General features: G+C 37.8%; 1 protein-coding gene across 1 annotated transcript in view; it reads right to left on the bottom strand.

Moving 5' to 3' along the window:
• Positions 1 to 20,576, bottom strand: part of skib (v-ski avian sarcoma viral oncogene homolog b) — a 48,638-nt gene that overhangs the window by 7,190 nt on the left and 20,872 nt on the right. Inside the window, 1 exon segment of the mRNA XM_038269352.1 lies at positions 215 to 328. Coding sequence (XP_038125280.1) covers positions 215 to 328 — 114 coding nt within the window.

Here is a 20,576-nt window from a genome sequence, read left to right as displayed (position 1 = left end):
AACTGAATTGAATTGAAATGAAATTGAAATGGTTTAATTCCAATGCATACCAGGACCTTTTTTATTACTTTTTAAACTTATAATTTCTCAACTATTTCCTACTTTTTGCTGGTGTTTGACCTAAAAGCTAAAAAAAAAAGTGGTTGTAAGGTGACAAAATTTCAAAAAGCTCAATGGGATATGAACATTTCTGCTTACTGTAAAGTGTACAAACCTTGTGTGCAGACTTGGACAGTGACTGTAACCACTCAGGTTTCTTGTCTTTGTCAGCTGGCGGAGACTGCAATTTGTCAAATTTGGACTTCTTGGCGGGGATCGGGCTGGGAGACTGCAAAGAGGTAGAAAGTAGATATTTAATCATCGACATCCTAGCTGCAACGATAAGCACACATTACATCACAGAGTACAGTGGATATCTCCAGAGCCCACAACTTAAAAAAACCAAAAAAAAAACACACTGTCCTATGACTGCAAAAGGTGTTATTCATGAGTGGTGTGGAGATTTGTCAGAACATGAGGAGATGTTTTAGAATTCCTTCCCACAGTAAATAAGAGACGGTCATGGAAAGGGAGCAAATTACAGAGCCACAGTGAAGCAAAGAGGATGGAAGATGCGTCTGTGTAAGCATTCAATCTCTGGGCTTGGCATGCCTGCATCTGTGTGTGTTTTTTTGTGTGCTTGTGTGTGAGCGGGTCTTTGAGCTGAGCAGACACTCAAGCGGGCCTGGCTGGCAGCCAGCATAGGGCTACACTGCTGCCTGCCAAGGAGAAGAGGCGCCGTCAGGTGGAGCAGATCGACTCCACAAACCACAGAGACACCGCAGTCCAAAGGCAGACAGGGAGGAAGACAAATTAAAGTAATTGCACTCAAATCTGACTGCAGATGGGAGCGCAAAGTCCATGGAACTGCAGAGTCATGTGCAGGTTGAGGGCATTCTAAAAACCAGAAATAAGTTAAAGTATCTGTCCAGGTGCAAAGTCCTGAATCCCCCCCCCAAAAATTATAGTTTTCCCACATGTGTGGCAAACTCCAGGATAGCTAACCAGCTCAAAGCCCTCAGGTCTGCACTTGTCAGACAGAGGATATATTTACTTAGTCAGGCACATAGGCCCGCACAGACCTGCCTCCGCTCTCTTACTCACTACTATGACATCCTGCCTGCAGGAAGGGCCTACACTCCCATTTCTCAGTGTGCTATTCAAGAGAAATGATTACTTCCCCTCTGAAATCTTCAATGAAAAACGCTCCTACAGGTTTACGTCTATGAAAAATTTTCATCGCTGCTTCCCTGTAATCACCTAAATATAGAAAGTTTTGCGAGAAGCCTGGCTGGTTATACATCATGTCTAAGGCAGTTTTCTACACAATGCGCGGCTGTGTGTGTGTGTGTGTGTGTGTGTGTGTACAGCTGTGATGTGTGGTCAGGTGGGTGGTTAAAGGGTGTAGACACGTATGTGCATGTGGGAGGGTGTGTGTATTCATAGGAGCACGTATGTGTGTGATAAATAGTGGAGGTGGGAAGTTCGGACTGGGGCAGCACATCTGAAATAAAGAAAAAAATTATCATACAGTAAAAAAAGAAGAAAAGGGAATTTAGAATGACTTTAGATATCAGTCGTTGAAATGAATTAAAATGAGTCAAGCATGTTGGTTTGTATATAACCAGCATTTTCAATTACCTAGCCAGACGTTCTACACAATAAAAATCCTCAATGTGCTGATATAGCTCCTCTGGTGTAATTACATAAGGCCTAAGGCAAATGTTTGGAATGCTTTGCACACCTTAAAATTTTATTTTTACCTTTCTTTTATCTTTATATCAATCATTTGAATCCCTAATAGGATATTTAGAAGGGGAACCTGATCATTATGGATCACACTAGCTGCAAAAGAGTTGCATTAACAAAGTTATCCAATTAAAGTTCTAAAGACACATTTTCAACATAATTTGCTTAAACTTCATCCACCCGAGAAGCATTATAACTAGCAGGAAGTCAAAACTCATCTGGAATTCGGCTCAAGCATGTCAAGTTGAATAACTTACCATGAATACTTCAGCCTGCTATTAAACCAGTCTAATGCTGTTTAGTCATGCTAGCTGCTCAGCCAGATTTTTGTAATATGATTAGTTAAACTACACCAGGGTTTCCTCAGGTCATTCAAAATCATTAAATAATTTTTTTAAATAAGGCCTTAATTGGCATTAAAATTCATTAAATGTGAAATTAATTTTATATGAAAAATTATATAAAAAAAAGGTTTCTAAAAACAGTTTTGTCAGATATAACTGCTTCAGCGTGTTTCCGTGGAACTGCGTAAAGCTGTATGTTTGAAAAAGAAGCTTGTGGCGGAGACAAAGCTAGAGAATGGGAAAATTCAAATTTCAACAAAAGTGGCTGGAAAAAGAGGAATTTGGGACATGGCTGCAGCCTGTCGAGTCGTGGTTACTTGTTGATGGCATTAAAGTTATCTCTAAGAGCATTAAAAGAGCATTCAATTAGACACACTCATTCCTGTATGTATAAACCCTGTACACACAAAATAAATATCCCCGTACTCAAAAAAGGGTTTGTTATCCAACAAAGTAAATTTGTTAGTCAAAAATATCCCTTAACCGAAAGAAAATGGTGTTTTCTGTTGGTGACAAATAAACCTTAATACTCTGAATTGAAAAGAAGAATTTCTCTCAACCATAATCTATTCTCACCATCTTTCCCTGCTAAAGAAAAGCATCCCTGTTGTCATCACTGTGTTTTATAATGGGGATTGTGTGTTCAGGATAAAGCCTAGCATCCATTAGTAATTGGTAAGGCGTATACGTTAATATGGGTTGTATAATGAAAAAATATTTGAACTTGCAAAATTTTAAGAGAGTCATAGTACTTATGACTGTGAAATTTTATATTTTGGTGGGAAATATTTGGTGTGTATTTTTTATTTTTATTTTGAAATAGTGGCTATTGATCAAGAGCAGCTCTTAATTGTGGTTGTTAGGATCGTATTTAATATGCCACATCATTAAAACAGATTTAAACAGTTAAAGTCTATAATCATCTTTAGTTTTTGATAAACTTTCCTATTTTAGCAAAAAGCATAATTTCTAAACAGCCAAAACTGACTAGCAAGCAGAGCTCCTTAATCCTGGAGTATTTTGCCACTCACTAAATTTTACATTTTGGACAAATTATTATTTCTTTTTTTCTTGTTAGAAGACATTTTAGAAGTTGGCCTCATTCTTTAGCTAGCGTAGCTAGACCTTTAATGGTAACGTCTAACTTCCTAAAAGGCTGAGCATATTTCATTGCTAATAAATAGTAAATTTTAGCTGTGCCTTTTGGTAATTTTTGTTTTTAACATTCATTCTTCTTTGTACTACATTATTTGATTCCTTAAAAAATATTCCCATAGGACTGGGCAGCTAATAAGTAAAATATGCCGTCGTGTTGATAGTATACTGATAAACAGCATTACTTTATAACCGTATTAAGTTTGTTTTTCTGTTGTTTTTTTTTAAGGGTTAATTGGATCTATATCATTTTCATTGATAAAGATTTATTTGATTTAGACAAAATAATAAGTAAACTGTTAATTTTCGATTAAACTTGAGCTTTGCTTATATCAGTCTTATATGATCTCCATTTATGGTCTGAAATTGAATTAAATGCAAATTTACAATGAAATTAACGTTTTTACAAGAACAAAAATGTGGGCACTGTATTAACTAAGCGCTTCTGTCCTTTTCTCCATAATTTAGATGGATGTAACTTGACGTTTTTTGCGTCAAATCGATTTTTTTTTTTTTGAAACAATTGTAAAATGTCCTTTGTTTTCTCTGGGTATTAACTAGCAAGGTGGGAAAAGTTTGTTTCTGATTCTCAGGAATCCATTAAAGTTCTCTTTACTATTTTATCCCATTTTAATTTACACCCTGGAACCCAAGCACATAAAGCTATTGTGGTTCTCTTACATGAGATCAATGAAGGGGAGAGCTGCATTGGGATTCATTGTACATCACATCGAAGGGAAGGTGATATGTAGAACTATCAGTTTTATTTACTCTAACTTAGATTGCTTTCAGTTGATAAATATAGATAATTTCCAGTCGGAAATCGTCCTACATGAATCTTATGCAGATTAAGACACCAACTTTACTGGTTAAACTTCATCATGCTGTCAATGCGATTCACAGAACAAATTTAAAATAACTGGAAAGAATTTTAACACTTGCTTAATAAATAACTAGTAAAACAAACAGCAATAAATTCAACTTTGTATTTGTTTTATATTTACAACTAGGGGCTCAGTGCTTCATGCTGTGCGTGTTTGTCAGGACACTCCCCTCGCCTCCACCTGTCCAACCAGTCGCAGCATACCACACCTTTCACACACAAAGCTTTGTATTTGTTTTTGCTACTGTAGGTTAACTCCTTTAACCCAGACCTCATCCAGACTGCATCCCACTCAACGGTGACTCGACCCCTCACCTGCCTTTGGATCCAGGCCAGTGGTATTCTAAGAGCTGCTTGGCCGCTGTAATCAGACTCTGTAATTACTGACGTGACTGCTGTTTTCCTGACAAAGGATGTCTGCTCGTCTCGTGCTATTTCTACCCTGAGGTTTCCAGCTCCAGGAAGGCTATGAGCAGTAGACATAATAGAGCCAGAAAACAGACACTCCCAGACACCACAAGGGACCTGCTGGCTAAATATGACACCGACCTCACAGGAGAGCAGCCGCACAGGCTTTACTCACCACCACATCATAGACACAGCATGACCACGGAGCCATAACAGCCTCCCCGCACATCCTACTGCCTCTCAGGTCCCACAGGGCCTGGATTGGACATGCATGTATCCCATGCATCCCATGCATCCTTTCCCCTCACACTGTAAGGAGAGGGAGACTTCCTCTGAGGAGTTTGCTTTGGCTGAGTCCCCTGTGGGAACTGAGTCTTGAGTGGGAGGGGGGTGGGGGGCTGGGGGGGGAGTGGGCCAGAAGCGGGGGACCACAGAGGAAGCACTGAGCCAAAGGAATGTGTATTTGAAGGCCAAGTACAGCCTCCTCTTTCAGACTCCATTCAAGCATTGCCCTTTTCAACTCACTATTGTATGATATTTCTTTGAGGAGTAGTAATGAGGGAGCCTTTCAAAGCAAACCTGTAGGCTAAACAGGGTCTAATAGCAGATGGGCAAGAGCAGACATGCATTATTTTTAATTAGTACTATATAACAGCAAGGCAATCCTGTACAAGCATTAGGCCTCTGCAATTTTCATGCCAACGTGGCTTATAATCACACAAACGGCTCATTGCAAACATCAACATCTGAATGGAGATCCTGCTGTTTAACCAACCTGCTGAACAACAACTTGAGGCTTTTCCTATAGTGTGGGATACCAGTGCAGCACAAAACACATTGGACTGGGGCAGAGCTTCAGCAAACATCAAAGCCGAGATTCAGAGCAGTAGAAGCAAATTATTAGATGACGATTAGAAAAAATACAAGTCTTGCTGAAAATGGTGGCCAGTATTTGCAAGGTTTTAAAAACGAGTTCAATTGGCTTATATTACCGGAATACATTATTTATATATTGCTCAAGAGTGAAAAACGTCTGTGACCAAAGCAAAAGAGAGGATTAATAAAAAGGTAAGTTTCATGGGAAGAAAAAAAAAAGTCAAAACATGATGGTGGTTAAAAAAAAAAAAAATGTTTTACGACAATCAGGTTGTAACAAGTCTAATAAAGGCGTGCCCCTTCACATTCACAATAAATGCTAGCATTAATTGCAGCTGTCAATATAATAACAGCCTCGTGCTGAAAGAATTTCACACAACTTACAAGTTAGAAAGAAAACCATCTGACCTGTCAAATGGGCACTTCTCAAATGACAGCCTTGCAAGATATAATACAACAATTAAAAATTTATCTGTTAATGTGAGAAGATTTGAATTGTGAAACTAAAAGTTAGAGAAAAAGGCTTTTGCTCACATTTCTGACATTAAATAAATCGCAAAATACCCAGCAAATACAGTCATAAGCCTGATTTCAACCCTAAAGCTAAGTATAAATAATAATTCTACCAAGAATATTCCACACCGTTTCTACAAAGAGTAAGAAGAAAGTCTGTTAGTCATACATAAATGCTAGAAAACATAAACTTAGATTGTTTTCCCCTTTATGATGTCGATGTGTGAAAAAGACTGCATTAAAAGCTAAAGCTGGAGCTAAAGCTTTTTCAAATTTTTTTTTTTAAGTGAGAATAAATATCCAATTTGCTTTCTGGATATCTCTTAGGGTGGCCTCCTTTATAGAAAAACAAAATGAGCGTAGCTTATCTTAAACCTGAACTTCCCTGTCTTGAAAGCCTCATCAAATGCTGTTACATGTTGTTAGTTGGCGTGACATAAACTCTCAGGTGACGGCGTTTCAGTTTCCTGCTTGTGTTTTTCAATGCTCGTATATGGTCACAGTTAAAACCAGTACATCGACAAAAACACTGTGCTTTGCATTTATAAAAAACAACATCTTGTCTTATGAACACTAGAAATATGTACGACAGACTGATAACTGCTAAAAGAGTCAAAATGGAAAAGAGCCTTTTCTGATAATGAAATTAGCAGCCATCTTGAATCTGGAGGCTGGGTATGGTGGTGTTGCTGGAACAACTAATTCCAGATTTCAGGGGCGTCCAAGTTGGAATTTTAAACTTGGAGGTCAGAAATTTTGACTACTGAGAGCAAATGGAACTAGGGTTGAATTAATTAAAATGGATTAATCGTGTTCGATCGATAATTGAAATAATTGTCAACTAATTTATTAAATGTTTAATTGTTAAATGGATTGTAGAAACTCTAAAACGTGTCTTAAGCTGACCGGCCAACCCAACGTGTTATTTAAAGAACCTTTTGCTATTCCATTATTATTCGATTTATCGAAACTAATATTTACATTTTCTTGATGTCATTGTATTTTTTGTATTCTTTTCTTATATATATATATATATATATATATATATATATATATATATATATATATATATATATATATGTATGTATTAGGGGTCAGTTTAACTACATTTTAATTTCACTGTTTCAGAGCGATTAATTATTGTAATGAGCAGATATTAATTTTTTTTCTGATCCATTGAACCTCAAAATTGGTTCTACAATGAACATTTAATCTAATAAATAAAGACGGGAAAAATAAAGATAAACATAAATTTTAGAATATCTTTCATTCTTAAAGTTGCAGTCTGCTTGAATATTTAGTAAGCCAAACATGCTGCTCTCACATTTGGTTCTTCAGGGCAAAGAAGCCAATCTGGCTTCTTCTCCTTTATGTCTATTGATGGAAACTGTTAGCTTAGCTCTGTAAGATGACACAATGCATTAAACTAAACAAGTTTGACAATAAGCTTTTGACACACTCGTAAACAGATTGGTTTAGAGTTCTCCTTTCTTTCCTAGAGCTGCAGATAAATGCCTGCTGGATGCACGGTTTATATTTATTGTACACAAGAGAATGTTATGGTGCTGAGAGCACAAATGCGAGCTTGGGTGCTTCACTTTATGCATTCTTGCCAAGTCTGTAAATATTTCATGCTTTTCAGAAGAACACACACACACACACACACACACGATTATGGAGGGCTAAAGTATAAGCCACTCGCATCTGCTGTGGCTCTAAAAAGCACTAATGAAATTAGGAAGAAACAAAACATGCTGCAGCACTCATCTGGTAAGACAAAAATAGTTTCCACAGATGAACTTCCTCGGGCAGTGGTCATACAATACCAATGCATGCTGCATGATAGCACAGCATTAAGAAAAGTGCACGGCAACAAGACACAACAGTCTCAGATTACGTCCTCCTTTCCCCTCCTAAACCCCTGAATGTAATCCTCAGATCGACATGTGCTTAGAGGGGCGCTGTCTCACTCAAGGGCACACCAGCTGGCATGGCTCATTCGGGTGACAGCCTTAGTTGGAAGTGGGAGAATACTAGTTTCAGTAACGTGATCCCTCCGGTTCCATGTAGATATAGTCCCAGTGATGCCTTGAGCTCTCCATTCAGCCACACAAATCATATGACAGTCCCTTGATTTATATTAAGCCCCGTGGTCACCCCGTACAGTAACAGCTGGGCGAAAACTATCGCTGCATGCTTAGAATATCCCTGAAACCTCATCCCTTTTCTACGCAGACACAGCTCCCAGCTCCCCTCTCTAAATCATAGCTTAGTTTATCAATTTACTCCGTCTCTTCTATGTCCACTTTGAGCACATTTTATTCATGTGGGCCAGTTATCTGAGTCATGGAAGCAGAGTCACAGAAAGGCAGCCACAAGGCTTGGCATAAGGTTAGCATTAAAGTAAAGCTTATTGGATTGTCCTAATTGTCTTTGGGATTGAGAATTGATGAGGGGTGTGGTGAATACAGGACAATCTGCTCTGCCTAAGGATGGAATATCTTGTTGCAAACAGCTTCCAAACTCTAGGGCAGACAAAATGCACTCACTAAAACAACTGATCATCTCTCCATTCTATCATAATTGATGATCTTTTTTAATATTACTTCTGTTATAGTTCTGTTTTCTGAAAAAAATTGTTGCAAGAAATAACCTTCCAGCACACATAACTATGGAATAATGGTCAAAAAGCTCTAACAAAAGGTTCAATGCCACCTATTAAATAAAAACAGTCATGTTATTTACTGCTGCTCAACAGACACCTTTTTTTTTAAAAGCTTAATGAATGAAATAAATACATTTAAAGGCCCTGTACCTGATTTCATTTTAGTCTCTCTAACAAAATATTTTTTACATGGTATATTGTGTGGTAAAATAAATTACTTGATTGAACATTCAGGAGTCGAGGCATTTTTAGTGCAGGCTTCCAACTTTAGCGCAACAGCTTTCTCTACCAATGGGGTTCATTCTGTAGAGCTTTAGGTTTCCAATCAGCCACTAAGGGCATTAAGGTGTATTCTCCAAATCTTTTAAACGAAAAAGCATGGAGGCCAATGAATTGAAAGCTGCAATATCTCCGCTATCTCTCACTGCGTATACAGCAAAACTGCCTAAAAGGATTAAAACAGAGGAAGAGAAGAAAGAGCTAAAATGCAAGGAAGACCAAAGAAGCAACAAAGTTCGTGTAACTCTCAGACCAGCCAACTTGAGGTGGAGAGCTTTGTGGGACCATCTCAGACTGAACCTGGACTACAAATTGGCTTTTGTCCTCCTGGATCTTTTTGTTACTTTTATTAGGAGATGTGTGCTTTATCACCTGCACGCTGAGTGGGAGGAGAGGTTTTCAATGGGTGAAGGGTAGTGGCGGGGCTTACAATTCAAACTAAACTCTTCGCCAGCTGAGTTAAATCAGGTACAGAGCCTTTAAGAGCATGGCTACATCCTGTCAAAAAAGTCAAATTAATTTCAAAATGTGGTTGAATAATACAAGGTGTACTTGTTTTTGCCAATTTTAAACCCAAATTTACTCACTTTTGTGTAACACAAAAGGTATTTCTATTCTTTTCTATTCTATTCTGCCACTAACCAGGCCCCACCTTGCTAGATAAGACAAAGCAATCAGATCTGAAATGTTATTTTAACCTATTTTTTAGGTTTAGTACAGACAGGGATTAATTCAATTCCATTGAAAAATACTTTACAAATCCCCAAGTCAAATTAATTTATATAATAATTATTTCTAATCATAATTGATGTATGTAAATAGTGAAAACAAAATAATGTTTTAACTGGATTAGGATATTATCTATATTAAAATCAAATGTACTTTTACAATCAGCATATAGACAAATTATTTTAAAACAATACATCCATTCAGATTCTACTACAAAAAAACAGGTTTTATTTAGGTTACATAAAATGTTTTAGGTGTTTACTTCCTCCTATATTAGAAAACATTCTAAAAAACATAGATCTATGTTTTTTCAGGTTAATAGTTGGAGGTGTATTCAATTAGTCTCTTCTTGAACCCTAAGCCAAGGCCTTATAGACATAGTTTCTCGTGTTGTACAAAGCGTAATACCAAGGAATGCAGATTTCCTTTTTGTACATGGAGGACATGTTATAGTCTTACTTGTTTCTTTTGTGTAGTTAACTCTATTCACTGCTATTGTGCGTCACAACCAAATCTGGCTTAAGAGAATAAGACACCGTGAAGTTGCCATAATCTTTCGTTGACAAGTTTCATTTCTGTTGTCTTCGTCATGAACAAAAAACCTGTTCCTGAATGAAGTGAACCGCCTGTGTGATCATGAAATGATGATCATCCCACCGGTGAGAGCAAACAAAATGAAAAGAAAAAAAAAATACTGTACTATTACATGAGGAGAAATGAATTCTGCTTCAGGCCCAAACATGGCTCCTATAAAAACAAAGACATGCCTGCCTGCCGTTCTTACAGTAGAGTATCTCAACAGTGGCATGTGAAAAACTCCCTCCCCTCTGCAGGGCGGCCCCCATGGTAAAACCCAGGCTAAAGGACACCAAACTCTCTGTAGGTTATATTTTATTAACATTTATGTATGAATGCAAGTCCTGATGACACCGGAGACAATAAATAGTTATCAGGTAAAAAAGATGAGTCTCCTTGCTGTCCATGCAACACTGGTTTACACAATGTGATGCTTCTACAGACTTTAAGCACATTTAAAATGATGCAGGCTATGAGCAGCTGCACAGCTGACCTCTAGGCCAGAGGGGGAGAAGGTTAATGAGAAAGACAGACAACAATCAGAGGTAGCATTAATGGAGTTTTTAATTTAGCTTTTAAAAATGAACTTCAAAAACCAACAAAAATAAGAAGAAAATGAATAAAATTGTTAGAATTTCTGGGAAAATTCAGTATAAAAGCAATTTTTTGTTTTGTTTTACATGAATAAATCAAGCATTACCAACACATCTTAAAGTTCCTTTTATTTCCACATCTTGTTTTTGACTTTTTGGCATGGATTGATTAGAGAAAGGGCTCTGATCCAGCACTTTTAAATGACACATAGAAATCAGATGTTAGGCGTTAGCATTGCTGCAGGATACTTCCAAAACATAAAAGTGGGATTTAAACTATCTGCTAAAGTCTGACAAACAAAAAAAACAAAACATGAATGTGTTAGAGCTCATCCCATTTGGTGCTTTCATGTACGTGTGTGTGTGTCTGTGTGTGGGTGTGCTTTCACATAACTTGATCTCTGCAGTGCAGCAGTACCAGCACCATCTTTGCCAGCTTAATCCCTTGGCATTGGTTTCTTCCTCATCTCTGCTTATATCTACTGGTAATACATTTCAGCTTTATCTCATATAAAATCTTACTTTCTTTTAATATTTTTTCAAATAATTATAATCTAAAATATTGTGCAGTGATGCTTTTTTTTTTTTTAAACCTGCAGGCATTTAGACCTCTCAGCAAAAAAAGCTCCACGGTAAAGCCAGTTTTGATTATAACTAGCAGGGAATTGTACTTGTCTTTTACAAGATTTCCCGAAAAAATAAAAATAAAAAAAGGATTTATGATAAACTATTAAAAAAATAAAATAACTATATTTCTTTTAGTGATATAGAATTGCACAAAGGCATCAGATTAAAATTTCTCAATGTTTTCATTATCAAAAACTCCTAATAAAAACCTCCCTGGTGTTATTAATGTCTTAATCTTTCAAAATTAACTTCCAGCAGATAAGAATCCGATTATTTTTTCAGACATATGAAGGCAAAGAATAATATTATAAATGTTTTTATTAGGAGATCCTACAACTGGGAATGGGGACAATTTCGTCAGACTTAATTGCTTTACTCCTGATCAAGGAAAGACAAAGTTTAATTGATAAAAGAATTGGAGTTTTCTCTCTAAGACTGTTAGATGTGCTAACAAACCATCATCTCAGCAGTTAACAGAACATTTTCCAGACGTTAACACTTGCTTCGTCACCGACAAGCACATCCTGCGTCTATATGCAGTGAATCACTCACAATATTCCCACTGTTATTAAGCTCAGCCAAGCAAAAAGTCAGTGAGTGCAGAGTTTAACCAGCTGGGCTTTTAATCCCACAGATTAATACCAATGCAGGGGCAAAGGAGGCAGATTGACGATTAAAATGTCACCGGATAACCTCTTTACAACCCAAACAGCAGCAGCAGCTCCAAAACACGCGCCAGGATCATTCCCAGTACCAGGTACTGAATCCCTCCTCTGCACCCCGGCCTCCCATCCTCCTCCTTTCACAGAGACTGAGACTGTAAAGAAGGACATTGGAGGAGGAGGAGGAGGAGGAGGAGGAGGAGGAGGAGGAGGAGGAGGAGGAGGAGGAGGAGGAGGAGGAGGAGGAGGAGGAGGAGGAGGAGGAGGAGGAGGAGGAGGAGGAGGAGGACTAACTGTAACAGGCATGCAAACGGTCAGGGATAATTTCAAAGAAAGCTACTGCACAGAATGAAATAGAACATTCGTAACATTCTTAAACAGAAGACAAAAGACAGCTATTTTCTAAATCCAGTAAAGGACTTTCAGAGTAGTTTTTTGTTGTCACTAAATCTTTATTCTTTTGATTGAACTTCAACAGTTATTCCTTGCATTCAGTAGCTACAAAGAACCTTGCAGACTGTGACAATGTGAACAAAAGCAGCCAACATGTATCTTACAACCCGTTTGACGACATTTTGTTTCTCTTAGATTTATTAGGGAACCTGAGTTTTTGTAAATGAACATAAGCTTTACAGCCAGAGTGACCAAGGGGTCAACAATCAATCATTATATTAACATAAATAAACCTAAACTCTGCCACTTTGTATAACCCCACTTGATTTAAAAGCAATAGGTTGTCCAATTTAATCTTATTTCAAGTTATTTAGATTTTTTTTAACAGTTCTGTTTATTTCCGGCATAATCGGAGTAGTGCCACTATATCTACTTTTTTTTCTTATTCAACATTTTCCTCTTAGTCGGCAAGAACAAGGATTGCTTGGATAATGTTTTTACCAGCAGATCCTGTTTGACATTGAACTGCTGGCTCTTTTTTTCCACTTTGGCAACTTCCTGCCATTTTGCTGCTCCTTCTGGGTTGCCAGTTGATTACAAAATAAGTTAAAAGCCCCCAGAGCTTGTGGTTTAGCTGCCATCTGAGCCTCCTTTAATACATTTTTTTTTCACAAGTTTAGTCATCATCGCATTTGTTAAGGATTAAAAAGAAAACAAAGGATGCCAATGTGTTACAGCAGACCTGACCCAATGTTGACTTCTGCTGCATCAGATTTATACTTAAAAGCTCCAAGCTCTAAAAGCAACCAACAATGTTCCATTTGGTCCTCGTGCACCATTTTAGATTTTGCACATGTTTTTATGTCGCTAACCAAAACAACATCCCATCCTTTCTCATCAGAAAACTAATTGTGAGTCTTGTGCAATATTTGATTAATCTAAGCAGTCATTAACTCCTGGACAGCAATACTTCACAACAAGATTATTCAACTAATGAGCTACCAACTTCTTGGCCATATTTTAAATGTAATCTTTAAACTAAGCTGAGCCTTGCGGCGGCGTGCCTTTGCCGTAACCTGAGCCAGATGAGCACACCCCCTATCCCCGAGCCGCCGACGGAGAGCAGGGCAGGTGGCAGGTTTATTTGGAAAGATGAAAACGGGATGAATAACAGAGGTTAAGAGGTTTGTAGGGATGGAAGGGAGAGGGGGAGGTTAAAGGGAGGAGGCCATAAAAGCTATGAGAGGGCGAGGTGAAGTTGGGGTCACTGCTCATGCAGGGTTCTCCTGTGAGGTCATCTCATCAACCCAGTACACGTCCTGAGAAACTGCTAAGGAGCTAATTGGTTGAACTGAAGCAATAAATCCTGTTGAAATTTATAGGATTCCATTCAGGGTTTTTTGTTGTTGTTTTTTCCTGTTGAGATAAAGCCTTTTTAGTCTCCATTTCTACCAACACCATTTAATCTATTAATACTATCATAGACATTTACGTCTCCACATAACTTTGAACTTCAATGCAGCCTGAAAATTGAAGAACAAATCTCCAACTCTACTGCTAGATATAGTCATGAAAAAAAACAAAAACTCTTTTCCAATCTAAAATACCCAAACAAACCTAAGTACACTCTGCATTTTAAACAGGATTTAAGTGATTAAAGTAGGCAGATTCAAATAATTGAGGGATCAGTTTGATGCATCAACATCAAATGTGACACTTCTATAAAAGCAAGAGCTTAAGCATTTAAACTGCTTTTGAATATATGGTTGTGTTTCAGCATATTGCCAAGACGGGAAGCCATCAGCAATTACCTGAGAGACCTTTTAGGAATGTTCTGACCTGTTCTCCAGCTCAGAGTACAAGAGTGGAGAGGCATACTATCTACTTTGTTTTAGAGGGATGGTACAATTAAGAAGAGATGTGTTTTAAGAGACAGAAGGTTGTTTAAAGTGGATGAAATGGATTGCTTAACCATCTATGCCAGAAAATAAACCCACCAGGGGAGGGCCAACACCCATATTTGCACCATTAAAACATACTAATGGTGCTATTTAGGTAATAGTGTAATAGAGGAGAAAGAAAATGCCCACTATAGTTTTATGAAAGAAATTAGGACATAAAAAAAATCATATGGGTTATATAAACCTTTACCATATTACGTAGATATGTAATCTTTAATAATGTCCTTGTTTTACACCATAAAATAGTTGGTCTTCACAGTGTATGTGCATACTGTAATATTTGTGAGATCAAATAGCATCCCACTTGTTTCCACATGTTCAAGGAATTGTCTGCAAGGGAAACGGGGGAAAAAACACCCACAACATCCGCTCCTATCATCATGGATCTCATGCCTGAACTCCAGTTTTGTTTCCCTTCTCCATTCATAGGAAAACATATCTGCTTGCAGGAGTAATTAGGCGAGAGGGCTCAAGCCTCACAGCTTCCATAAAATGAATATGAGCGCTGTGAAATGGAGGGCTGAGGAGGGTGGGAGGTGGACCGCAGCACCTCATGAATTCTCCAATTTGCCGTCTGTTTTATCCACTCCAAAAAAAATTCTTGGAAATGACTTTTCCTGGACCATTTTATTGCACAAGAGCCTGTGTTTTTCTCCATGGCAACTTCATAAGAGCAGAACCCAACTAGGCTCTGACTCAACAAACAAAACTTAAAAAAAAATATTCATTTCACCTCCAGGATTCCCCCTTCTCTTCTGCCAATTTTTTTTTTCCTTCTTCTGCAAAACGCGGCCTCGAACAATTAGGCCAATTAGAAGTAATCAGTGCACATATGTGACATGCTGCAGGAGATAATGTACAGGCTCTAATGATGATGAGCCGCAGGTTTTCAAGGCTTGAATCTACTTTTGATATGGGGCCATAGCCTTTATTCCAGCAGGATATGCAGCAACTTGGTGCTTTTAACCTGCAGGATCTCAGCTTAAAGCAACAGAAGGTTAGAACCAACACAAAGGACTAGGCATTACATAAAAGTCTGTCTTGTTCATGGTGAGATGAGCTGGAAGGACGCAGGCGCTTTCCGGCTCTCATGTAGCCGCTAAGCAAAGGCAGGCTGGTCAGGGATTAGTGTTGCAGGCAAGCAGAGACCCGAGTATAGGGCAGGACGTATGTAACTGTGTAATCTCAGCTCTTAGACATGAGCAACTAAGCCCTGCAAAACATGCAGCACACAGCGTCTGGCATAAGCACTTATACTGCTTGAACTTTTTTCTCTTTTAGTTACCAGAAATTGTATTTATTGGGGTTTTAGTTCGTAATCTGAAACTAAAAGTAAAATATTTCACGTTTTTCATTAAAAAAGTGAAAAATAAAAATCTAAAAGATGCATTTAATATTTGCAGTCCTCTCCATCAGTAGGTACTCAGCAAAACATACATTTGCCTCAGTGATCTTGTGTTAAACATATCTAGTGATTTGTTTTGCCTTGTCCCTTGTAAAATAGCTTAGTCTAGTCAGATAGTTTCAAGTGGTGACGCAATCTAAAAATAATACCACAGATTCTCACTACATTTACTACCCCCATAAAAAAACAACAACCCAAAAGCCATGATGCTACCACCCCCCTACTTTAGAGTAGAAGGTTGATTCAAGGCAATATTCTGTGTTAGACTTCATCTACATACAAGCCTCCTACACATGTGGCAGGTTAAGATGACATGTTTTACCAGACTTTTTAAAACTTCCTGCCAGAGTTCACAGACTTTAAGGCTACTTTTGAATATATCCACTAGTCGGGTTTCTTTTCTTTTCTGGACTGACTCTGATCCCAAATGTTTCAAAATGTCTGCACTGAAACTTGTTAAAGCTGACATTCTTACACGTCTGTTATCTTTTTTATTTTAAAAAGTTAATTTGGGATATAGAACTTTTAACATGAAATGTATAATTTAAACAAAATAAAGAGGATTAAAAAAAAAATCACTTTCAGTTGGATTTCTTGGTTTCAGAAAGGAATGAAAAATTATGTCCAGGGGAATTCAAAATGCTTTCCATACTAAATCTTCCCTTTTTTCATATTCATCCAGACCTGGAAAATGATTAAAACAAATGTCCTACTTTTCCAGACCCAGATCTGGATGTAGGCCCAACATATTGGTCTGATGTGACCACAGCAGGTGTCACATGTCTGCTGTGTCCCCTGCATTGCTTGTGGCAAACCTAAACAGGACGTATTATGTCTTTCTTTCAACAATTCCCTCTTTCTTCTTTCTGCTCTAAAAGGCTAGATCTGTAAAGTGCATGACTAACAGCTGTTGTCCCATCAGAGCTGTGAATATATGCTTCCTTAAGAGTTAATATGGACAATTTTTATGAACTAAATCATTCTAAACTACATTATACACTACTTTCTGTTGATCTATCCCAACATTAAAAGTGAAAAACTGGGGAAATAGATCTGTAATCAGATAGGGTTAGGTTTTGATTTTTGTGTTTTTAAGATGCATTTTTCACTATGTGACACAGAGACAAACTTATTTTAAGGAGAGTGAAGGACTAGTTTTCCTAACCACCTGTCCTTGAATCAGACTCCTTACTTAGCATGCCAGCAGAGGATTTAGTTCGAGGCTTTGGTGAACCGTCAACCTTCTTGTCTCAACTAGTTAAGGCGAGTCCAAAGAAAACAGGACATCTGCTAAATTGTAACTCAAGACATGAGCGAGCTAGGCCGCAGCTTCAGCTGCTGTTGAGCAGCTGTGTGGCTGCTAGTGTGTGTGGCTTTTAAGAGGATTCACCCATGCAAAAACGCAGGATAAAAAAAAATGTATTCTTTATTTGTTGCAAATACAGTCATTGCAATGAGGCACAGGAGCTAGCCAACTTTCCTCTTCGCCTGTGTCGCACGCCCTTGTCTACCTTGTAGTGAATACAGAGGAGTATGCCACAGGGAGGGGAGGCCCTACACAGGAACTCAATAATAACTTTCAGCAGTCTAGCCAGGAGGCTGGAAGCCCAGACTGCGGCTGTTCCCTCCTGTCTTCATTCCTCCCTCCGCATAAGCCCCACGCTCCTCCCCCCGTCCGCTCCCTGGCTTGTGTCTGCTCCACAGGACTGATGCATTCTGCAGACAGGCCAGTGCTCTTAAAGAGACACGGGCCACATTTTCATCCCTTGAATCACTGCACTGGATAAAACAGCTAAAGCAAGACCTACTCCATCTCCAGCCTCTCAGTCAATCACCAAGCTTTATTTCGCTCCTACTTTTAACGATCAAGACGACAAGACAACGTAAAATACAGACTGAATAATTGAGGGAAAGTATGTTGAGAGGCTCTCAACTGAAATGTAGCCAGATTCTCTGACTGCGGGTGGCTGTGAAGGTGCCTTTGATGCTTAAAAAAAGGAAAGTGAAACTTTAGAGTGCATTTTTTTCGATAATTGAAACAATTATCTGGAGACCCTTCAGTAATTTTCGTAATGAGAAATTTGGGGTTTCAAACTAATAAAAATTGTCTCTATTGTTATACTGATTAAAATGTGGTTGCTAGGAAACAACAGCAACAAACGGCTATCATCGATAATCATACTGAAAAATGCTTATTCACTTTACTGATTAATCGCTTGTATAATGCTAATCTTTTCTTTTTTTATGCTAAAAGAGTTTTTCTATTAAATAGAAAAAAAGGGATATATTTTATGTCTTGGACTATGTAGCTTTACTTTGAGGACAAAGCCTCTAATTAAGCAAATAAAAAGCATTTTGAATGTAAGATCTAAAAACGCTATGAAGAAAAAGGAAGTTTCCCTCCTATTTGATGTCTTAAAATTCCTCTATGCACCATACAGCCAACTAATTCATGCTGAGCATCACACTGTGGTAAGGAAACATTTACATTTTTAGGAGAGAATTGACAGAAAAACCTACAAGCACACATTTTTTGTTTCTGTCAGCATTTTTCATGCTTCGTTTAGGCCTCAGAGAGACGTGTAGTGCAAATGGGGCTATTGGATGAGAGGCAGGGTAGGTACTAGACAGGACAGTCCATCACAGGACAGTACAGACATACAGGACAATTATGCATGAAAATATGATAATTTTACCTAGAAACCGTGTGTTTGCGCTATGGAAGATACTAACAGTAACCAGAGAGAACCCATGCATGTAGAATAAGAACCTAAGTCGAGGATCTACTTGCTTCAATGCAAAGGGGCTGAGAAATGTGACACCATGCAGCGTAAATTATATCAGTTCACTTTAGGTATTCAAGTCATTGAGTAATAAATTAATCTAGAATTTATCAATCAATGACCGGTTGATTAATAAGCGTCAATTTGATAAAAAAAAAAAATGTATGATGTAAAATAATAAAGAAAAGGTAAGTCGCTCAAACATGCTGTCAGACTATTTGCCACTTTGTTTCAATGACATGGATGTTAGCTGAGATATAGCTCTGCCTTTTTAAAGTAATCCCCCAAACAATGCTGGGGGAGTCTTTAAGCTGTAAGCAGCACATTTTAACAAGGGGTTCTGGTTGCTCTCAGAGGGGGGTTATAACTTGGCTCCATGAAGTGCATAAAATCAAAAAAGCCTTCCAGATCCACAGGACTTCTTTGTAGTCTTTTTCTATCATGTTACTCATTTTTTATATAATACCCTCCACTTTTCCTTCATAATATCCTCACCTTCCAAGCATAGCAGAGAAGTTGATGATGCTCCACCATGCAGCATGGCTACAAGATCACCATTTAGGTTATAAGGAGTTTATCAAGTGTTCATATTTACAAACAGAAAAGCATAACATCAAATCTGCAACGGACCCTCAATTGATTAATGTTTCTGCTCTAGCATCCCACTCTGCTCTAGCATTACTTCTTTTGCAAATACCAGTGAGGATCCAGTGAGCAATGAACATAGGTGCCCTCTAATGGCAGCAACATAAAACACTGAAAGAAATTCCCTCTAAGGGGGTTCTCAGTTGATGGGATGGAAATAATTTCATCTTATAAACCATTAATAGACATTTAATCATAAGTTAAACATTGTTTACATCCCCAGTTCAGGTAAATAAATGAAAAACAATCATAGTTGCATTCAATTAAATACAGTTCAAGATTATCCTGATGTTAATAAGTTATAATTAGAGCCAACTGAGCAAATAATGCCACCTTGTAAAGCACTAACAGACAGCACTGAGACTATGACTATAAGACCACATCCATTCAACAGATACAGAACTCAGCACAAACCAAACTCACCATGGGAGTTATTAAAACATGTTTCAATGATCAAGCCTGATAAAACGGGGCTAAATTAGTGAAAAAACATTTTATATCTTTCGGTGTCAGCTGTTTCATTAACCTTTGACATGAACCATTCTGGCCCTGGGACCTGCCTTCCCCCATGTTTTGAGTACCAGACTCTTCTGTTCCTTCAGACTTTATTTAAGGAGACGACCACTGAGAGTTCTGGTGACAGATTTACAGTTTGAACCAATGAGAGAGAAAGAGCACAACTAAAAATAAATAAATAAATTTAAAAAAAGAGAGTAAATCAGTAAACACTTGGATGTGGAACTTGTCACTTTCAGGGGCAGATTTCCAGGTAGCTAATTTCAGGATATGTGCAGTGTTTTAATTGAATTAGGAAGAAGCATAAAAGGTATATAGGAAGATGTATTTTCTATGGCTATATATATATCAAACATTCAGTCAAACAAGATTTTTAACAGACAATAGGAAGCCTGAACTAATTAATTCAATGTTGGTAGGTTTAAGACTTGACAGCTTTCAACCCTGCTCTATAAAGAACATTTCTTACTTTTACAATTAGCTATGCTAAAAGATTCCTTCAGCAGAAAAGCAGCTTTTAAAATAACCTATTTGTTTGTAAACGAAGTCAGCTGTGTATGTCCAATCGAACAAAACTAGCTAATGGTTTTTTTTTTCAAGATAAGCTTGCACATTATCCCTGAAAATTAGTGAAGTTTACTAAAAACACTAACCTTCTAAAATGCTATACAGTTTACAGATCCGTTTAGCTATTAAATGCAAGTGTTAGCAGGTAGTTATCGTGGATGATTTTCATGAATTTTTTAAAAGACCTGCCCTCTCCACTTAAAAAAAA

This window comes from Cyprinodon tularosa, unplaced genomic scaffold (genome assembly GCF_016077235.1).
Source record: "Cyprinodon tularosa strain WSP-4 unplaced genomic scaffold, ASM1607723v1 ctg729, whole genome shotgun sequence".
NCBI classification, from domain to species: Eukaryota; Metazoa; Chordata; class Actinopteri; order Cyprinodontiformes; family Cyprinodontidae; genus Cyprinodon; species Cyprinodon tularosa.
The sequence above is the reverse complement of the archived record's forward strand: the minus strand, read 5'-3'. Positions and strand labels throughout refer to the sequence as shown.